At 41.0% G+C, this 23,468-nt stretch overlaps 1 protein-coding gene across 1 annotated transcript in view; it reads left to right on the top strand.

Annotated features, from left to right (window-relative positions):
• The window catches only part of si:ch211-186j3.6 (neural-cadherin), a 294,654-nt gene that overhangs the window by 59,239 nt on the left and 211,947 nt on the right, over positions 1 to 23,468 (top strand). Inside the window, exons 2-3 of the mRNA XM_041938705.1 lie at positions 19,774 to 19,971; positions 21,362 to 21,587. Of these exons, the coding sequence (XP_041794639.1) occupies positions 19,774 to 19,971; positions 21,362 to 21,587 (424 nt within the window). The remainder of the gene's footprint in view (positions 1 to 19,773; positions 19,972 to 21,361; positions 21,588 to 23,468) is intronic.

Genomic DNA, 23,468 nt, shown 5'->3' with positions numbered 1-23,468 from the left:
GCAGCAGAGGTATACGCAGCCCACTCCCACTCATTGAGTTGCTGTTGAGTGTTCTTGTCTGTGCAGATTATAGTGTATGATGGTGTCTAGCGTGTCGGCGGGAGACGATGATTTGAAAACTGTGTAAAAGTCAACAGCTTGTGTTTCTCACGTCTCACGTTTTGTTGTCTGGGCTTTCTTCCACAGCTGCCGTCTCACTGCGCTTTGATGAGAATCATTTGGAATTCTGGTGATGATGGAAACCGAAAAGGTGTTCATGTCTGTCTAACATACAGACAATGCTGCCTTCTCTTTAATCATTAGTGGTTTCAGTGGCAATTCCGCGAGAGCTCAGGTTCTCGCTGACAGACCAGATAAAGGAATAGAAGCACATCACTTGAAAGGGAGACCAAAAGTGTTTGTTGTTGGATCATGTTTGCGCTAATTGACTGGACTGCACCCAACTTGCAGACTAGACTTTTAAAAGTAGACTTATAACACTTTTAAGACTGGAGACATCAACCGTTGTGAAGACTTCAGACCAGCTGCAGCACAACAAACATTTTTCCAGTGCATGTGATCAAAAAGTCTCTGTCTGAAGCCCAAGACTGAATGCACTGGGAACTGAGTTTAAAAAAAAGATGGAAAAGGATTTTTTTCGAGAACTAAAACTAAGAAAAGGGAAATATATATATTTACCAGTAGCTAGTTGCTATCTTGTTCCTAGTTTTATTTATTTGGTTTTGAGGGAACTCTAAAGTCTTTGAGAACCCAGACGAGGTGATCACAGCATTGAAAAATCTCAATTAGGGAATTAGGCAGCAACGTATTCTTAAAATAACAGTGTCGCTGGTTTCTCCTGATAATCCATAGAACACGGTCAGTGAAAAAACAACAGTCTTAATTTCAACGACTTTTGGCCAAACACATTGCACCTATGAAAAAAAAAAAAAAACATTTCCCAGTATGTTCTGTGGTCTTGCAACTAGAGCTTAATCTCAAAGGGAAGAGAAAAAAAATGTTAAACACCAACAACTCCCATGTTAAAATCAACAGAAATTGTGACTTAATACTCGTTTTGTGGCCAGTACTGCCAGTCTTTTTAAGATAAGATAAAACTAATAATCCCCTGCCAGGGAAATTAGGGTGTTATAGGCAGCAGGCAATAGTATCAGGAATAGTAAGAGGAAAAGAAATAGAAAGTACAAAATAAAAGTTGACTATATAAATATGTACATTTTATACAAAAAGACTATAAAAAATATATTGCCAATGAAAACATTTTGAAAAATTGCACATGGTGGTGTAAGTACAGTGTTTGCATTATTGCACAGTAGATAAATACAAAGGTATCACAGTAGAAAAAAGCTGCATGGGTTTAGTAGTAAAAAACTAAAGTTGTAATATTGCACAAGATATGTAGATGTATGTGATAGCAGGATGGTAATAATAAATCACACAGTCGTACAAAAACAGTCTGAATATAGACCTAGTGGTTAATAAACAACGCTGGAGTTGAACTCTCTGACAGCTGATGGTGTGGACCTGTGCCAGCGTTCCTTCTTACAGAGTGGATACAGCAGTCTGTTACTGAAGGAGCTGCTGAGTGAGGTGAGGGGAGGGGTATGTGGTCTCTGATGTGGAGTGGAGGGGGGTGGAGTGGTGTGAGGAGGGAGCTTCTGGTGTCAGGGATGCTCCAGGGGAGAAGGAGGGGATGCAGAGAGGTAACGCTGTCTGGCCTGGGCCCTGGTGGGTGGATGGAGGAAAAGGGGTAAAATCAAATTAGTTGAAAAACAGATTTGGCTCATTTGCCATTCCCAGTTTCCAGACTCATGGCCCCCTGCTGATGTCACTGCCTGAGATGGTTTTCAGGCCTCTCCAAACCTCCAGCATTGTTCCACTGAGGGCGCTTCTCCACCTGGAACTGTCCTTGCCTCTCTGCACCCTTCTCAGCTCAGTTTTGTCTGTCTGTGATGCATCGATGACCTTCCCAGTCAGTGGTGTCAAAACAACTCCTCAGACCATCTCCTCATATTATGGTTGCTGGTTGTTTATTCACCAATGGTATGTAGGTTGGGAGCAGATGAACCAGGTGGTGATTAGATTGGCCCAGTGGGGGGAGGTGTGAAGAGCTGCAAGCATCTTTGGTGTTTGCATACAGTAAGCACAGTGTTCTGTTGTCTCTGGTGTGGCATTTATGCTGGGTGAAGGGTGGGAGACAGGGAGGCATGACTGAAGTCTCCAGTGATGTAGAGGAGGGCCTGGGGGTGTGATGTCTGCAGCTGGAAACCACAGTATTTTGATATTGTTACATGGGAAACCTTTGACAGAGGACCTAATGTGTTCAACATCTGAATGGTCCTGATCATAGAACAGGGAGTGTGTCATTCACTCATAACTATCCTTGATGCTCATGGATAGTTTCTTGATTTCAGTAGTCTTGCAGTCTGACTAAAGTAGCATGATTAAGAGAAGCAGACTTAAAATAGGTGTGCTTAATCAATGAATACCTGCCTTTTTGCTGTTGTTGAAGTAGATGAGATGTTTATACAGCTCACCTGCATGCTGCCAGGGCCTGGGTTTCCACACTTTTACAAGTTATCCATTTTCCTCTTTCATTTCCTCAAAAAATGGAAAAAGGTTAGAGAGCGAAGAGGCAACATGAGGAAGAGAATGAGGGAAAAGAGAAGTAGTGCGTTCCAAGTCAATTTCTCCTTCCTCAGATTGACTTCAAAGCAACGCGGCTAATCCTCTAACGCCTGCTCGTTAATAATCCAGTTAATAATCCGTTTAGCCGCTTTCATGCCGTGCTGTTTGTTGGCATTATGGCGCTGCGGAAAAGTGAAGGGAGGAGTCGTGGTGTTTCACGTTCACTCACACACACGGCAACACTCCCCCCGCCGCCCTCACCCACCCATCCACCCTCCACCCCTCGCCCCTCGTTTAATGACAATAGGTGCGTGTTTGTGACATGCTTAACTCCAGCCAACACACACAAACACAAGATAATGCAGTGTATGTTTAGTTTTTTTTTCTCACAACTGTGTGTGTGTGTGTGTGTACAAAATGATGAAATGTTTGATGGAACGTCAGCAGTCAGAAGACAGTTTTACCACACACACACGCGCGCACACACACACACACACACGCACACATCATTTGCTCTCTTTCTTATCTTTCCCTCACTCGCTCTCTCTTCCAGCTTCTCCTTCATCTTCTGTTTTCTTTCCTTTACTCTCTCATTCCATTTATTTTTCTAACAGATGGAACAAAGCCAGCCTCAAGGTTGTGGACCGGGGTCCATGTTTTCATAGAGTGTGCTGGCTTGCAACTGCCATTCCCAGTGAGCCTGAACAAGCGGGTTGCCAGATCCATCATGGTTTTATCTCTCATTATCTCTGAGACTCCCGCCCCCTCTACTAGCCTTCAACAACTGCTGGAACGAACTGCAAATGAGAGATGAAACAATTAACTTCTTCATTTTCTATAATCAGCAGAGAGAACTTGACAGAAAAACCAGTAAGACAGAGACAGTGTGGAAATGATATCTAGTTCTTTCGCTCTATTCCTGTTCTGTCTCTGGTCTCAGTACAAAACATTGTACATCTGTGAGAGGCAGCAATCAGAGTTCTTCTGTTGTACTTTAACTGTATGAGTAAACAAAAAGGATGAGGTTGCAGCTCATCATTTCCACGATGTTTAATTCAAAGATTCATTAATTTTGGGCAAAAATGCCAAACTTTTGGTGCATTACAACTTCTCAGATGTGAGGATCTGATGTCTTTCTTTGACATTTCTGATAAACTGTATCCTGTACCTTAAATACATGTTGTCATGTCAGTCTAAGACTTGTGATTATTTTAATTGTGGATAGGTAGCTTCCCCTGACCAGTGTGGAGGCCGCGTTGCTATAATGACATGCAGCATCCAATGTGATATCTAATATTACATGAATATAGGCCTGTCTATGGGTCTGGTCTATACAGCACAATGATAGATGCCCATTTAGAGGAGAATATGCATATACAAGAATATATGAGCAGGTTAAAGTGTCTGGAAGAGAGAGGATTATGAGAAATGATGCTGCCTTTCCAGTGGAAAAAAAAAAAGATAGTCAAAAGGAGCACAATAAGAGGGGCAAAATTAGGACCAAGAAGCTTTCTTTTCAAGACCCTCGACTTCTTTTTTGTTTGTTTTTTTCACCACCGTGCCAGCTGGCAAGGAGGATCTGCCGGCTGACGATAACTGTAGAGCACATATTTGTGTTTGCTGATTGGCCCCACTGTTGTGTTGTTGTTTAGCGCTGTTCTCCTAATTTGTTGTACGCATATTTCGATTTGCATTGGCTGCCAGCACATGTCAGTCTACATAAAGAGAATGGTCAACAATAATGGGTGTTTTTGGTGACGTTATTGACAGTGCATTTAGTGCCGGAAGATGGGCTACTGTCTGTGCCAGAGCTGTGCCGTAACAATTCATTTCAACCACTGAATGTTATAGTCACTATTTTAACTGCTACATCAGTGTAGTATAGTATGCATCAAAACAAAGCACTGAAACACTGCATAGTCAGACTTTGTCATCTAACATAAGGCCAGATTTAAACTGAATATATCCATAATGTTAAGACTAAGAGTATGACTACATTTATATGCAGGCTTATATGAAAAGAGCATTTTAGATCTGAGCTTAGCTGGCGTACATATCGTCATGCACACGAGAAGTGTGAGCCTATTGCACAGCAAAAATTTCCCCACTGGCACCAATTAACCAAAAAAAAAAAAAGACCCATCAAAAAAAACAAAAAAAACAAAAAAAAAAACAAAGCAGCCACGTTGTACCTGCCACTTGTGTTCTTTGCTTTCTTTTTTTTCTTCACCACCATTGTGCATTTATCTAAGACAAGTCTGTGTGTCTTCATCACGTTTGAGCTCTGTTTAATGAAATGGCTGATTTGGTGACAAGAGGGAAGCAGATTTGTCTGGAGTGATGGGGAGCAGCAGACATGCTTTGTCTGTAATTGAAGTTCTGCTGGAGGGCATGGTTCTATTAAAACCTCTCATGCTCAAATAGCAGGACTTGAGATATATCTTAAATGGTTTGGGGGCATGAAAACTCATTTTGCTGACTTTATTGTGTATCTTCAAGGGATACAATAGATTAAGTTGATGACGGCGGTTGAGATTCTCCCATGAATCAATCCTTCAATAAATGTTCTTAATTTTGATCCATGGTTTGTAACATTAAAATAAAGATCATCTAAACTACACTACATGCCATAAAAACCACGGATACTATTTGTTTTTTGAATATCTGTTGATATTTGATCCTATATTAATTTTCACTTGTATTTCTAGTCGTTTTTCCTTCATTATTAAGCTGCACAGTGCAGATGTAGGCTGAGGTAGGCTAACAGTATGTATGGTTCAGCAATTTAAGCGTGTTTGAAAGAATTATTTTAATAATGGAGTCATCTATTGATTGTTTTCTTGCTTTAATCAATTGGTCTTGTGGCCCACAAAATAAAATTAAACATAAAGTGAAAAACCACAAATTCTTCTTCATGAGCAATAAACCCTACCAGCACAGAATCCTGCGATGATTTGTAAATCCCTTTTACATACTGTATACTGTGGTGAATACACTACAAAAACAATCTATTGAGTGTTAAAACTGTCGGCTGTGACGCTTTCCCAAACGTTTGCACAGGGACATGTTTACCACTGTGTTCCATCACCTTTTCTTGACCATTCCAGTAAAAATGAGCCTGAAACACCTATCCAAGGCATGGCTAAAGTTAATTGAAAGCTGTCCTTGAACCATTTGGAGTACATGCATGGCTTTTGTTTTGTGTCACTCCCCAATGTTTATCCCCAGCAGTCAGAATCACTGTAAGTGTTACTGGCATTGAGACATAGAGGTTTGAACACACTGAAGTTGTTTTTTTCCACCTGAATTTTTTTTTTTTTTTTTGCAAATAAATGCTTGCAGATGACTATATGTTGAACCTATTAGCTGGAAAACACAATCAGACCATAGCATGAAGCCTTACACTCACCCAAGTTCAATAAAACTGATAACAATACCACAGAAATGGAATATTTGTGTTTTCTCTATTGGCGTCTGATGGTGTTCTCAAAAAAATGCCAGTTAACTATATGTTTATATAGATGAATATCTACATTCTTATTCATAATTATATATTTAGAATCTAAGTTTCACCATCTACTGCATATGCAAATTTAAGCTTTCTAACATTGTATATTATGTGTATAAATATGAATGTAGTGTTAAGTCAATAGACGGGAAGACAAACTATGTGAAATGTTATAATAGCCCACGATAAAATATTATGGACCTAACAACTCTCTGTAAGGGTTTGGCAACTGAGGACATTGATTGTTGAAGTTTTGAAAGTGAAATTCTTGCTTGATTTACGACTTCAGTTGCTCAAAAGTCCACGGTCTCCACTGTCAGGTATCCGCACTCTTTGTCTATGAAGCCAAGCTGCTGTAACACATGCATTCTGCATCCCAGAAAATGATTTCTGGATGGCAGCATATGTTGCTCTAAAACCTGCATGTAGCTTTCAGCAGTAACAGTGCCTTCACTGATGTGCAGGTTACCCATGCCATGTCCACTAACACACCACCTGGCTTTGGAACTTTGCGCTGGTGTCAATCTGGATGGTCCTTTTCCTCTTTAGCCTGGAGGACACGACATCCTTGATTTCCAAAAGCAATGTGAGATGTGCATTTGTAAATGCAGTGTTCTCAAGCCTATGTACGTAGTAGTATCCTGTATACTGGTCAAGTCAACAATGTCTTATGTAATGCATGCAATAGCTGTATGCAATAACTCCTTATGTGCAGAGATTTCTCTGGATTCTCTGAATCTTTCAGTGATATTATTGATTGTACAGTAGATGGTGAAAACCCAGACTCTCTGCAATTTTACGTTGAGAAATGTTGGTAAAATGTTGGACTATTTGTTCACGCAGTTTTTCGCAAAGTGGTGAACCTCGCTCCGTCCTTGTTTGTGAACGACTGAGCCTTTCCAGGATGCTCCTTTCATACCCAATCATGATACTATCACCTGTTACCAATCAACCTGTTTACCTGTGGAATGATCCAAACAGGTGTTTTTGGAGCGTTCCACAACTTTCCCAGTCTTTTGTTGCTCCTGTCCCAACTTGTTTGAAACATGTTGCTGCATCAAATTCAGAATAAGCAGATATTTACAAAAAGTAAAAAAAAAAAAAAACATTCACAATGAAGCTGATGAGGTAAAACATTAAATATATGGTCTTTGCACTGTTTTCAACTGAGTATATGTCAAAAAGGATGAGCAAGTCATTACATTGTGTTTTATTTTAGTTTTACACAGCGTCCCAACTTGTAACCTTGTCTCTGTAAATTTGCTGGCAAAAGTTTTGTTTGCCTAAATAAGTATGAGTTAGAGAACATTTGTCCAATTTTTGGCAACAAAAAGCTTTTCAGGAACTAGATAAACAAGGACACAAAACTTAAGTCAGGAAGAAAACTCTGGTTTGGGGTAAGGAAATAAACACAGCTTTGGTTAGGGGGCTTGGGTTAAGATTTTTCCCGTCAGTTGACATTTCGCTGTGAGCAAAATGACTCTGATAATATGAAGCTTGAGCTCACAGTGGTTGAGACCAGCGGCAACTGCAACAGCCAGCCTCCCCCCGAGCGCTTGGCACTGTCTGAGCAGCTGCTGCTTTTTAAACTTTTGCTTAAAAATGCTGCATTGACTTTCATATTAATCTCTGCTATGCACTGAATGATCAGGCAAAGTATAAGAGAGACAGGAGACAGAAGGTTGTAATCCCTGCGGAATCCCAGCAAACCTTAATAGGAGATCACAGAGATTACCTCAGATGAACTGTAAATCTGAACTCGCACACTCACACACACACATACATTGACCTGAACTAGCGTGTTCTTAGTTAATTAAAGGATTCAGTAATTAGTTCGTTAAACAGGGGACACATTGTCTTGTCATTGCACAGTGAGGTTTGCGTCAGCTGTGCTATCAACACTAATACCTTCTAACTGGAGCAACAGAGTGGAGCCTGTAAACAATAGATGCTATCGCAGTGGCTAAGACGGTCTTAGATCCAGATGGTAAGTACAGTAATCTCAGGAGGGGATTGACCAATTACTGGCTTTGGAAGGCTAATAGGTGTGTGCAGTTGATGGAAAAAAGCAAAAAAGCCATTTTGAGTAGCTAACTGACTTCATTTGAGTCCTTTGATAAATTCCTTCATATGGACTGCTGTGCAAAACCTTTTTATGGCCCTTAAAGCAAAAACTGTAGATGTGAAAAAAGAAACAAAAAAAAAGTGTTAGCACAGTAAAGGCAAAACAATCGCCCGAGACACACTGATGTCACAAAATCCGACAAGTGCATGAGCAAGACAAGTTGATCAGAGCACCTTTCAGACACAGCAGTCTGTTACATAACTGCTTGCGTGTGTCACTGTATTAAACCTTAACACATCCCAAAGATGTACTGAGCGAGTGAAAGCCATTAATGTTACTCAAATCTATGTCTAATTGTTTATTTTCATCATTTCAAGAGATGTGACATAGATCTTCCACACAGCTGTCTGCTGTGTCTGGAAAAAGCGTTTATGATAGCGGTGAGACTAAACCATAAAGCCACAGCAATGAGCAGAAAGACACTAAAATGCTCTGTAGAGCTGAGAGGGAACTACAGCGTCAGGTGGTTCTTCTTTGCCTTTTAAATTGCATCTCTGATCCATTGCTAATATTTAAATATTGATTAGTGCAGGTTGTTACTGATGTAAATGTGACAAGTAATTGTGATATGGATTTCAGTTTATATGGCCCAGCCTTAGCCAATACCACCACTTTTTAAATTAGCTGTTGCGCATCAGTGAATGTGTTGCGTCTCTAAAGTGTATATGCCGACTTCTGTGTGTATTCATTTGAGCACAGTATTGGCATTGTGAGGGTTTTCAATTATGAGTGGCTGTGCTAGAGGAATAAGCAGTGAAACTATTGGCTAACCATTTGTATCATTTGCAATTAGTGTAAGAACTAAAGCTTCTTTCTCTGTCTCTCTGCCTCCCTCTCTCTCATCCCTTGGTTTAATTGGCATTTCCATGTAAACATGTGAAAAAGTCACAAAGACAGCGGCAGCCTTCCATTTAAACAGATTATGGACGGAACAGTTACCAGTGAGAGCCAAATAGCCCTTTGTAATCCTCACAGAGGACATTTAATTAACTGGCCTTCTTTGCTACTCTCTCTCTCTCTCTCTCTCTCTCTCTCTCTCTGTGTGTCTCTCATTCACTCTGTCGTTCTGCCTTCTTCCTTTTCCTTGCCTGTCTCTTTTTTTGTCTCACTTTTTATATAAATATATAAGTACATATAGAGGGCACACTCCTGCGTGCAGACACACACACTGTGCTGCATGTTAACCCTAAATGAGAGACAGAGAGAAAAAGGCCTATGAGGAGTTCCACATTGTGCCTTCACTGCTGTCGGCAAAGTGTGGAGCAGGAGGGGGGAGGGATATTGAAAAAATGAGGTAGCAGAGAGTTATAAAGGTGTTGATTGGGCTCATCAGAGGTGAGCAGAGAAGGAGGGAGGGGTCTGTGTTCGATTCATCAGCTAGGAGCTTTACATCCTCAACTTCCATCAGAGTGTCGAGTGCACAAACACACTTCACTCACTGTATCTAGACACAATATGTAATGATATAAACATGCATTTACATGTCGACATGCACCGACAAACAGGTTCTTGTTCTATCACTGTGTTGATTCATAAACCACTTACAGCGACTTGAAAAAGCCCATCTGGCTGGCGCTGTGCCTTGGCACTTTGCTTAAGGAATCATAGGGCTCATAACTGTGTTCTTATTTGACAGAGATAATGGAAGCAATTGGATGCTTGATCTACAGTGTGTTTGGGTCTAAGTCTTGTTTATTGCAACAATTGATAGAAATATTACCAGAATATTACGGCCGAGTGCATTATCCAGACTGCATGAGTAAACTGTGTCATATATCTGTCACAAGACACAACATACCATCATACATGAAGCATGGTGCTAAAGAAATGCCCCGGCCCGCAAATCGTATTCTCCAGACGTGAGAGTAGACACTTGTGTAGTACAGACTCCAGTAACAATCACGTCATTTTTCACAGTGAAAATGGAACGCGGAAGTGATCATTCCCACTTCAGTCGTGACTCATCATTAATTATTTTTACAGATATTGTAAAATTCGCAATATCTGTCAGAATCATGGCAGTAGGATTTTTTTGGCATATTGTTCAGCCCTGCTGCAACAGTTTGCTGATGTTTCCGTGATTCACCTTGATATGCTGATCATGTGCTGAATATCTGCTTTCCAGTTAGCTGATACAATTTTTGTAATCGCCTTCATAATGCACCCTGCTGCAAAACAATTTAATATGATAATACAGTGAATCTAGTGATGCACAGAAATGATAGATACACATCATGCACACACTTTTTTGCACCCACACACCTGACTCTCAGACAGATACTGCATGCACATGTATGGTATTTGGCAGCTGCTCTTACCCAGAATGACCTACAAAGCATTGCCGCTCACCATGAGTGTTGGTGAAGGTAGACATTTGGCAGCATCAGATCTTCCCAGCAGCTGACCTTAAGCACGTTATGTACAGCATGGAGTGAACAAAGCCCCAATTCATTCGGCAGAAAAGATCTGAGTTCAAATGCAAGAATTAAGTGTCAGCTAAGGTATATCAGGCACTCAATGTACAGCAGCAAAAAAGACATTTCGGTAGAATAATGATTTTAACCAGTGGTTCACTATTCAGGCTAAACAACAGTTGGAGAAAGTGGAGACCAAAGAGGCACAGGCCAGATGGTGTTTGATGAACTGGGTCTTGTTTGTGTTGAAAGATGGGACGATTAAGCAATTCATGCACACAGAATCATACACTTACCATTTCCAACATAAGCTGGTATTTCTAAAAAGGTGCTGTGAGAGCGTGCGCACCTTCCACATACTTCTGACCATGCACACAGTTTTGTGGATTGAGTTGAGTTTGAAATTGGTGACGTAGAAGTGAAACATAAATCCAGAGATAGAATGTAATGTGCAACATCGTTCTTATAGGTTGTGAGCCACTCTGGCCTTTTATAGGAAGATATTTAAACTGCAAAGAAAACAGTCAAGTGTTTTAGTAGTTTTAATATAAATGTTCTTATGTTTGTTTGACGTTAATTTAGTTCTTTATAGTGTTGTAGTATTCATGACTACCTTTCTTACATTTGATGTTGGAGATGTCACCACAGAAAATGGTTGGCAGTGTGATGAATTAATGGCACAGTTTAAGTAAACGGCTGTGCATAAGGATGGATGCTCTTATGTTTGCAGACCTTTAAAGTGATACACAGACACTTCGTGAAATTGCACTTAGTCTTTATTGTTTGTTTTATCACAAGGTTTGAAGGCTGGCGGAGCAGAGAGATGTTGTTAAAGAATTTGATTTAAGGGCATATTTACATCCAGTTATGGCTAACTGGAAATCATAGGGGTGGTAATCAAACTTGTGCATATGCACACACTTTCCTATTGACAAGGGATGTCAGTTTTGGTTAATTTTGCTTTTGATAGCCCGACAGCCATTCTCCAGTTACGAACCGGTTAATTTTGAGCTGACGAGCACACTGGACTGCAACTCCCAGTCAGCTGTGTCCTGGAAGATTTTAGCTCATCTTTCTCCTCAAAATACTTTTCAATGCGTAGTCACAGTAGCTCTCCATGGCAAAACGTACTCAGGCTTGAGTTACTAGCCCTTGGAAACCTTCACCCGCTATCGCACCGATAGGCAGCAAATAGGCCTCAGTCATTCGGCACACCAGCTGATGGCCTCGGACCAGATTGCGTCACTCTGTTTGTGTGTTTGCACGTTAACCTGCAGACCAACATGCGTAGCCGGTCAAAAATATTCTGTCTCTGTGGTTCACTACTGACGTCGCTAATACTGACTGAGATTTATAAAACAGGTCCATGCACCATGTTTGCCTTGATACAGACACAGAATTTTAGTTTTGATATCACAAGATCATGTATCTGGCCCCTGGTCTTAACTTGGAATTCATCCCACTACCTGGCTGCAAGAACAGAGTAGTGTTTCCGGAGGGTGTTTCTAGGGTCCAAGTCTGGGGCCAGGCTTTGAGGGATTGATATTGGAAATGCAAAGAGATTGCACTGTGGAATGTTGCTTTATATGTGCTGAGAAGTCAAGCACACTTGTACACATATATGAAACAAAAACATTTTACTCCTGATCTCTCTGAATATTGGAGACGTGATAAAAGGTCATCTGATCTGATCGACAGATGACTAAATCTAACTATTTTTACAGAATTGTGAATGTGTGTACAATCTTATATACTGTGGTAGCAGTATATAGTGTGTACATTTTGGATACATTTATTTGAGACAATTAAAGTCTTTTGAGACACAGTAAATCCATAAATGGCTAATTAACATACTAACATCAAACTTGCACTTACAACATACTTCATAACACTGATCCTTTAAATCCAATACTGCAGTGAAGAAGTCTACTAATTGATTGTAGCAGTGGCCACAATTGACTAATAAAAGCAGAGAAATGAAGAGGGAGAGCAGAATATCTATAGCATCAAGGTGGTGCCACTGTCCATCCCTACTACCATGATAACACAGTCAGCACACCCTTAATGTTCCTGTGGTGAGGTTGTCAGACAAACACGACAGAATTTTAAAGTATGAAACAATCCACGCTGTTTAGTGCGTGCTGTGCCTCTTTTGTTGGCTTTTTGACTGCTCTGTCACTAATATTTCTCCATCTACAGCATGTACTCGATATGACGTGGTCCTGTCTATTTTCAGTTGCCTCCATCGTAGCTGCTGCTCTCTATCTCTTTCTGCTTTTTTGTTGTTATCTTGACTGTCTGCGGCACTTTAAAAAAAATGGGTCAGGAAGCAGAAAGTACAAACAGCATATTAGGCAGTTGTTTTCAAAGGCAGTGGGACTAATTGAAATCAAGCTTTACGCGTAGCATTTTCTGCACACTCATCTTCTGAAGGCCGTATATAATATGTCCTAATCTGGTGCTGTCGACTTAGCCTGTTTGCTGCAGACATGTGCTCTGGTAGCTGCACTGCTGAGCCACATAAACAAAGAGGATGGACCAGGAATTGAATTATAGAGCAGATACCGTACCAATGCATCATTGACTGGCCGGATAGCCCAGGTCAGCCCTACTTAGGCTACTTGTGTAAGTAGCACCGCTGCATCAGCTGTAGCTGTTGGGTAAAAACTATGTATACTGTAACAGTTGCATCTCGTGTTTCTGAAGCATGGAATTCACTTGTGGCCTTATCGAAATGTCTGTAGTCATTCATGCATGATATACGAGTAATATTTAATAATACATTTTCAAGGTAATCAATCTTCAAAACTTCAGCAGCCAGAGCTGGTTTTGTTTCTTTGGTTTGGGTGCTTCAGTTAGTCCTGTTACTGAACTGCATCTCTCTCTCTCTCATACATTTTTAATGTATGACCTGAAATCAATATTTAATTAAACATTCCTTGTGTTAAAAGGTATATACAGGTTAAGATAGCATCAGTTAATCATGTTTTTAATGGATGAATGGTATTCTGTATTTACAAAAGTGTGGAAATATAGGCAGGAGGAGGGAGAGATTCATTTCAGTAATGCAAATACAAAAGGGGCTTAAAGATGTTCTGCATGTGAAGCTCTTCCAGTGGATATAGGAACCAATATGTGACATGTGATGAGAAGAAGGAAGGCTACAGACAGAATACCAAACAACTGCTGCCTCAGATTTGATGACGATTGTACATAATTATGAGAATTGTACAGTTCTTCCAGGAATAAGAAGCTCCAAAAAATGACAAAATAGCACTGAGATTAATTAAAACTAATGAAAATGATTTCTGTAGTGCAGAACTCTTACCTCAGATGCTCCAAATTTAGCAGTTTTCTGCTTCTAAGTCTGTGTTTTGCATTTCCAAATGGTATATTCCAGTATTTGTAAAAGAGCCACCAAGTTTTTCAAAAACAAAATACACAAAGAAACAAAGATAATTATAATTTAAGGCATAAACAGAAGAGCATACGCATAGCACACCTGTATCAGAGAAGAGCAAATAACATTTCATCAGTTCATCAAAGTCACATGTCCTGTGATTAGGCCAGCATGAAACAAGGCAGACGAGGCGCCGAGATTTTGTCCATATTTCTTTCTGACTCCGACATATTCTTACAGCTGCATTTACAGCGCATGCAGAAATAGTGTTATAGAGAGAACGAGACACATTCTGTCTCTGCGATATAGCTGACAGCAGATTCTCTTGAGTAACGTTAATGTGTGAACTCGGCAGCAACAACACACGACTCTCTGCAGCAGCTGACGTCACCAGGACAACGATGGCAGTGATAAGGATCAGCCACATTAAAAACACATTCATCTGAGGACAGGATCACTGTGAATGATCTCCAGCTACATTGTATATTTAACTACACTAATAATTAATTGGCCAATAGAAAATGTGTTTAAAAATAGAAAACGTTCCACTTCATAATGTATTGTAGCCTATGAATAAGAGCAGGTATGGCAGGGGTCCTCAACTAGTCCAAGGGCCAGAAATTGTATAGGGGCTGGAATTTTAATACAAAATTGAATTTATTTGGGCCTAATTAGCCTACTATTGTTTAATAATAAACTGTCTTACAAAATTAATGTTATTATCAGTGTGAACAGACTGCTAAAACACATGGAAAATCCATAATGATAATTAGAAAGAACTAGAAAAGCTCCACCGCTGTATATATATATATATATATATATGTGTGTGTGTGTGTGTGTGTGTGTGTGTAGGCATGCATGAAACAAGGCAGACAAGGCACAGACAGTTTGTCCATATTTATTTTTTATATAGATATATATATTTGTCCTTCATTTTCTTTCTTTTCTTCAACAAACATCTCTGCTGTATTAGTAATAATAATAGGAAACAAGGACAGAGGAGGAGATAAAAATAGCAATAAATACATTGAATAAGAAACAAAAAGGAGAAAAGGGTAAAGACACCAGTATATGGGACGTTAGAAATATTTACAGCCAACATATTGTACAATGCATTGCAATGGACGGTGGATTGAATAATAAAATGTATGTTATGTCTTTAAGTGCATGGGGTGCCATGCATTTATCAAAAAGGGGTTACCATGTTTTCAGGAAGACACTTTCTCTGTCAGTGAAGTGTCTCCGTATGAGGCACATTACCCAGGTCCCTGGTAGCAAGCAGAGGATCTGCTACACTATAAGACAGAGACTGATCCCTCAGTGCCGGGTACATGATGACGATGCTGTCCACTATGATGTGTTTGGGCATCTGTCCGTAGTGTGGTATGAGTCCTAATAAAATTCCCGATCTGTAGGTACCTGCGATAAATAAGTGTGATGGTAGATCATGGGAAGGTTGTAATTGCTGGAAAGGCACAAGGTTTCCCTCAGCATACAAGTCCAGTTACGACAGGTCTTCCAGATAGAAAAGCCTGCGCCCAGTAAGACATGGTTGTGGCTGACTGTCCTTGTATACATTAGGCAAGTTAAGGAAAGACTGGATCTGTTTCAATGCTTTCAAGGAGTGAAGTATGATTGGATTATTTATATACGTAGGTTGGTATCTCTGCCCCAACTGGATTATTAAGTAGTGCAGGGAGGGACGTGTGGCAGCCTGTACCCACTTCAATCTGAACCCACGAGGGTCTCTGCTTGTGATGGTAGACAACCATGCCGAAAGGTTAGCACATTCAGATTGGCTGCCTAGTGGAAAAATGGAAATTGTGATACAACCCCCCCTTAACAGCATGAGAATCATTCATGAGATTATACCACTAGTCTAATAATTCTCTCCCATTACTTGTAGCTCCATGCAAACGCCAGCCATCAGTAATGGAATAGAAAGTATTCAGACCCAAAACCAGGACTTTAGAAGTTTTTGCAAAGTAATTAAAAAGAAAATAAATAAATATCACATTGACAGATGCAGATATTCACACGCTTAACTCAGTGCTTAGTTGAAGCATCTTGAGTCTTCTTGGGTGTCATGCGACAAGCTTTGCACACCAGATGTACAGACAATGTGTACGCACCACAAGCATGTGGATCCTGTTCAGTCTGGCTTTCATCAGACCAGAGAATTCTGTTTCACGCAAACCTTCACTGAGGAGGGTCCTCCATCAGGTTTTTCATGACCATTGTCATGTCTTATATAGACAGGTGCACCTTTCCAAATGAGTTGAATTTAGCATAGGCACACTGCAATCAAGGTGGTGATATATGGCATGCTCATGGGCAAAATCTTAGCAAAGTGTTCCAGTGTAATACATCCATTACTGTTTGGGCTATAGTGCATATGAATAGGGGAGAAAATGTCAAAAAGTTGAACAGACAGAAGACATTTTGACTTTTCAAACACTGATATAACTAATAACATTTCCACCTCTGCTTTTCCTGCAATGAAAATTAAACATGACATGTCAAATGGTCCATGGAAACATTTGAAGTTTCCGTCGGCTGGCGCAACAGATAAAAGCTGCAATTTTCTATTGTGACGGATCACGAAGTTTCTCTAACTTTGACCACAGTTTGTATTCTGATCATAAGAAAAATCCATTTACATGAACAAATAGCAGTAAACACATCTTCCATCTTTCTTTTGGTGTGCACACTGGGTTTCGGGACCGTACACATGCTGTATGTGCTGTGAAAACAAGCTAACGAGACAGTGCTGTGAGAAAATGAACATGTCAGAATGCTTGGACTTGCAACCTATTGGAGAAAATGAGGTTGTGGGGGGGCACAGAAAAGCCTTCTGTGGCATTATTAGTACTTGCGGATCCCACTGTTTCTAGGGATTGCAACATAACACTAGATCCAGTGAGATGCATTAGTGTGAGCGATGGCAGTAGCACCAAGCTGTATCTCCCTATGGTCCTTCATTAGCCACTAATCCACTGATGATCGTTATTAGTGAGAAAGGTGTGTGTGTGCTTGCATGTGTGTGCATCTGTAAGATGCATTTTGGCAGTGTTCTGCATATTAGCCCAGTGATTTATTATCTGGGTAATGCCGTCCCTTCTTCCCCAAAGCTGCATTGTCCTTTTGCCAATTAATTCTGAATCTGTTACGACCACGGGGACGGAGAGAGGGAGGGGGACGGAGTGAGAGATCATCAACAAATACATTGCTTGAACTCCAGAGTCAAGAGCGGCGCTGCATTTTTTGTAAGCTGTGGCTGCTTAATTTCGGTCTCCCGTCTTCTTTTGATGTCCGCTTATGTTTTTTTCTGTCTAATGTTGCCTCGCTCCCTCTCTTCTCTAATGCCATTGATTTATGCAGTTGCTTGGTCATTGTCTTCTTTTTCCTTTCTCTTCTTAATTCTTCCACTTTTCATTGTTCTGCTGTTTCCATCACCACTGCAGGGTCATTTCTGAGCCTCTTTTAGCCCTGTTCATGCAACACTCAACCAGCGACTAATCGCTCACTCATCTGTCTTGTTCTGTATTACTTTGCACCATCTCGTTCTGAGACGACTTCTCAGACGTTTCATCATTTACCGAACAGTTATGCTCACAAAGGCATTTTCTTATCTCACTACTTGCATTTGGCATTCGAGAAAATGTAAAGGGAAAAGAGAAAATTCATCATCTGGACTTGCTGTTCAGCCAGTTGTTAATATGTGTAGGACAATTACAGTGATACCTCTTTGTTAAATAACCGTTCCAAATAAGAATCAGCCATTTTTTTTCAATAGGTACCAATACTGACAGAGCTGAGAGCAATCGTCTGGCTCCAGCCTTGAAATTACTCCTCTCCTTCCCTGCTGTGACCAACAAACACGACTGTGCAGGGTCTTCTTTGTGTGTGTGTGTGTTTGAGTGTGTGTGTCGATGAGGTCTGTGTGGGACCTTAGTTTGTTTTTCCAGTGTGAATGTGATTGCTGTTTACTGTGGTTGCAGATAGCGCAGTGCTAATTATAATTATAAACTGAGATGCCTCCTCTCAGTTTCTTCTTGGTGATGTTTCCACTGTCCGTTGTCCACATGACAGGAAAGAAATGAAGGGCGATCACAGATGAACAGAACCCTGTGTTGAGAAGAAAAATACTGGTTTGGTTTTGGTTTTGCTTTGGCATTTTTCTGGGGTGGGACCAAACAATGTCAGCAAAAAAAATGCATTGCAAACATTGAAGCTTCATGCTGGGTTTTTATTTGCATATGTCTATGTCATATGTCACCTGTTTTACTATATTTAACTTTCATTTGTAGTACAAACCAGATTATCCACAAGAATTGTAAGGACTGTTTTCCATTTGCATTATTAACATGTGATGTAGTTCACCACTGCTTTGCTTTGTGGAGTAGACAGCCAGTCCAGAGCACCCCAGACTGTAACCAATGATTGCTTTCATTGAAAATTAATCTGCCAATTATTTTCTCAGTTAATTAATTATAGGTTCAGTCCACAAAATGTTTAAAAACAGTGAAAAATTACCATTTTTATAATTTCTGATCCAGTTCATGGTTGTTGTTTTTTTTTGTCCAACCAACAGTCCCAGATCCAAATCCTGCACTTTATGACAGAAAGAGTCAAGAAAATCCTCTTGTCCCCGACAACCAGTGCGTGTCAGATGAAAAATGACTATCATTCATGAAACCGCTTACTGATTATCCCGATCGTTGCTAATTTTCGGGTGATTGACTGATTTATTTACTGACTAAATGTTTCAGCTTTAAGTGGCATCAAGTGTTCTGTGAAGTAACAAAGGTCTGGTTGTCCACAGGGAAGTGTTATTTTTTCTTTGCACTTACATCAGCGTTGTGCTGACAAATACCTACCGGTAGGTTTTAGACCTGTGTAAACCGCTCTCTTCTTCTTCTTCCACTGGGTTTGTTTACATTTATTATTCATCTCTGAGCTGGCAGCACTGCTGCTTTAACCAGCTAGCCTGCACCGGCTGCTGGAATGATCTGTCTGTTTCCCTGGGCAGCACAGCCAGTTACAGTAAAACAGTCGGCTATTGCTGGCTGAACGTCACGTGGTTTACTCCGCTGGAGGAGTGTGTTGGGCTGACAGAAAGGAACATAGTGGTGCCTCACGCTGCGACAAACAACTCTCAGACACGAAAAAAAGAACGCAATAAAGACTTTGACATTTGGAGTGAAAATGAACGTAGCAAGCGCAGCCTCCTTCACCTTATGTCTAAATCTGTCACCAAGCCATTCAGTGTGTGTTTGACAAGGGTGCCTGAGACGTTCTCCGAAGATAAACCAAAAGAAACAGACAGCATGTGGCTCATTTCTTGTTGCCGCTGTCTTCTTCGTTACTAAATATGGCTATGTAGCTGAGTGAATTTGGCTTGCAGAGCGATGTGGAAGCGTCTATTGTCTCTACAGACTCTTCCCGATTTCACAACCATATTGTTTGATGATAGAATAACTGTACATGCAGCACTGTGTTTGTAAATTTCAGAGACATCTTTGGAAGCTTTATTCAAAGCACAAAAATGGCTTTCGGAACAAACAAAAAAAAAATATGTTTGCATAAACTTTAATTATTGTTCAACATCTATATCACACATAAAATAAGCCTCAAATTTGGTCAGCGTGGTCAACCTTCTCTGAACTGCCGTCTTGTCCCTTTTATTCCGCTTCAGGTCCAGAGTGGTACTTTGTCAGAGTGGAGTTGACTGTGACGGATGTAAATGACAATGTCCCAGAATGGAGCATGGTTCCTGCCCCATACCTCGCCGTGGTTCCCCCAGATGCCCCTGCGGGCTCGCTGGTTTACAAACTCCATGCGCAGGACGGGGATGAAGGCAACAACGGCGAAGTGGAGTACTTCCTGTCTGACGGTAAGACATTTTTTCTTCCTTTCTCCCACACAGCCTGTTATTTAACATTGTCTTTGAAAAAGGGGAACTTCTTTTTCCTCACACCGACCTGGAAGATAGGGCAGGTGGGTGAGGAAGCTGCTGCTGTGCACACTGGGTCACTGACACGGCAGTTTTTTATTTGTTTTTTCCTTCTATGACAAGAAAAAAAAGGGACTAAAAAGTCACTGACAAACAGAATGTAGCCCGTGAAAGTCACCACCAATCAGCTTGCTTTGAATCAGTTTACTAGCTACCATATTGAGGTCAGTACACTGATTTATAATAATAAAAAAAACATTGAACATAGGTATTTCCTAGAGGTGTTTTCATTTCAGAATCAATCTGAATTCCATCAGCTCGCTTGTTTTCGACGAGTGTTTCATCATTGGGGTGTATGATGCATCATGGTCAACACTAAATATTTCCCATGATGCAGACTCACGCCTGTTTCTGTAGCTCTGTGAAATCTGAGCCGGTAAGTACTTCTCACACACACACACGTAGTTATTTTCCACTGTAATGTAATTCATTTTTCCACTACGTAAAATAATTGCTTTTCTTATTGTCTGCCATGTAATGATTTTGCCGGCCCATTCTGGAATCTGTGAACCCACCGCCTGTAGAAAGATGATCGTCTAATTTTCCCCATGGGTGCAACAGAGAATGAACTGACATTGGAAATTACAAAAAAAACAAACAAACATCGATGTTTGTTTCTAGACGAAACTTTTCAGTTGTTAGTTGAGGTCGCTTCACAACCAAAGTCAAAAACGATGACTTTTGAAAATGCAGTGTACCGTAGTTTGGATGAGAGGCTCATCGTATCCTGTTATGTTACATGGAGCTCATGAATTTTAACATCCCACTTCCAGTCTCTCTGCTCTATGCATTTCACATCCTAACAACTTGGAAAACTGACTGTCCGGTCATATGTATCACTTTATTGGCGCATGTTCAGCATGCATTTCCAACTGTTTTTGACAGCTCTTGAAGGCGGCAGTATTTGCACAGCGTCTTGCCTTGCAGCCCTTTGCACTGGTCCACTCCGAGCTGTGACCTAGGGAGACTCTTGTGTGTCCAGAGGCTGTTATGTGTCTCTTTCCTTTCATGCTGCAAGCCTTCTCAACATGAAACCGCAGAAAGAAGTATGCAAGACAAGGATCAAAATAAACACAGATAAACTCGAGCAGTTTATCTGCTCGTTTTTTCAGGAGAAAGACTCTTACCATTATTCTGCTATTCAACAGCTATATATACGAACATCACCTCATACCTTTCTATGACCTCAGTGTTTCTCTCAAATGACAGATGATGGCCTTTCTGTGGAAAGTGTTGCTCCACGTAGCAAACGTTTTGCTTTTCTCTGCAGGTGGCGATGGCCGTTTTGAGGTGGACAGGAAGAGTGGCCAGGTCCGAACCACGGGCCTTCCCCTGCAGCAGGACAGGGAGTACCTGCTGACGGTGGTGGCCGCAGACCGCCTGGGCAGCCGCAGCGCCCCTGCTGTTGTCTCGGTGGTGGCCGGCGCCCGGCCGCCACAGTTCACCAACGCTTCTTTCACAATTGCCATACCAGAAAACACCCCTGAAGGACAGCCGTGAGTTTACAAATCCACACACAATGGCAGAAAAGAAGCCTGGTCCTATCTCTGGAACGATCTCCACAATATATGTCCAGCTTGTAATACAAACAGCCAGTTCTTTATCTGAATTTCTCCACTAGACATCAAACGTGAATGGGTCTATTCAAGCACTTGTGCACACATACAGGCGTTCTCATTCTACCTCAGACATGATTGATATCCACTCAGATGAACATGTTTTGCATTGCTTCTGTGTTTGAAAAGATGAATTGATCATAGATGTTTGATGTGCACACATGTTCCTTTCTTTCTCTGGCTGCACTAACGCATCTCTGCGCTTTAGACTGCTAAATAGAAGCACTATGCATTTAGCCTTGAGCAGGCATGATATGCAGCACATAAGTGAAAGCACTGCCTTTAAGTATTGATTTACACACACACACACACACACACACACACACACACACAAACAGCCTCAGGTCTTACTAAAGTGGTACAGTTATGACTAGTGTCCTTGGAATGGTCTCATTTCTCCCTCCGGCTTCTTCTTCTTCTACTTTTTTTTTTTTTTGACTGACACATTTGGCAAACCGATAAAGTGGATATTCCAGGCTGTTGTTTACGTTGTTTTCACCAGGAAAGCTGTGTAAGAGTTAGATAGCGAGTCTTTGTACTCCCACCGCTCTTACTGTGCTCAGTGCTACTTTGGTGGACGCTGTGCGTAATTGTTCTTGACATAACTGTCCTGCACTCTTCTCTAGTCTTCACTTCACTTTGCTCTTAGATACTTCAATCCACTCCCCTCATATTTTCTCCGCTCTCACTCTACTTGACTTTGAGTTGCTCCTCAAGTTCATTGGGATATTTCAATCCTTGACTGAGTATTAGTGGAGCTGTAACAAGGTCCTAGTATGTCGATATTTGTATATTTGTATATATTTATATAACCCGAAATACTGCAAAACTTTAGGAACAGAAAATTAGCAGCAGAAGTGTTTTTTTTCCTTGTGTGTGTGTGAAGAGTGTGTGCACAGCAGTGGAACAGCTGCAATAAGCATCAGTTTAATTATCTGAGATATAATTTTGCATGCATTTGCCACATCATGATGAAGTTTGGGATTTGGAAACTGTTTTAAACGCCACGACATTGATTTCAACATAATAGCCCAGACTTCACTCTGTTCGATTGTATCCTCCTTAGTTATTCCTTTTATTCTGCTGTCCAGCTTGTACCTCGAGCTGCACGAACTGCACTCGCCATACACAAATCTGCTCAACACAGATCCTATCTACAATACTTAACCACACTACTATAACTGAGTCTACTTCATTCTAATCTACTGAGGTCCAATCTACTCTGCAGCTAAAAGAGTACATCTATTTTGCCTGTCTGTAATCAACTACTTGGCTCTGCTTTAAGGCCTTTTCCACCACAGGAATTAACAGCCTGTTACCTTAGCGTGAAACCATTGTCAGCCACTACACAGGAGGTCGTACTAAATCTGAGCTCCAGGTAGGCCTTGTCTCAGAGTCATGGAATGCAACAGCTTTTTTACCAACACTGCAATTAATAATGCAGGACGTGTGTTTAGCTATACACTGCAGGTGATGTGAATATGCAACATTTGTGTTTTTTGCCATCATTTCAACTGTAAATAGTTTGCACAGTGATGGAGAGTACTAGTTTGAATGCATTTGCAGTAATGTTTGGGTAATGTGTTTTTAGTAGTGTTTTCTGCTGTGAGCTGAAGAACTGGTTCGGCATAGCGGCCGACTGGTGCTGACGTCAGGAAGCAGAGACAGCGGGACCGGCACCTGCTGGGGCCTCCTTCGGGACAGCCCACCTGTCTCGAGGGAGACCCCAGCGCTGGAGAGCTGGTCCGGTGCTGGTCTTGT

The sequence above is a fragment of the Chelmon rostratus genome, chromosome 1, assembly GCF_017976325.1.
Source record: "Chelmon rostratus isolate fCheRos1 chromosome 1, fCheRos1.pri, whole genome shotgun sequence".
Classification (NCBI taxonomy): Eukaryota; Metazoa; Chordata; class Actinopteri; order Chaetodontiformes; family Chaetodontidae; genus Chelmon; species Chelmon rostratus.
The sequence above is the reverse complement of the archived record's forward strand: the minus strand, read 5'-3'. Positions and strand labels throughout refer to the sequence as shown.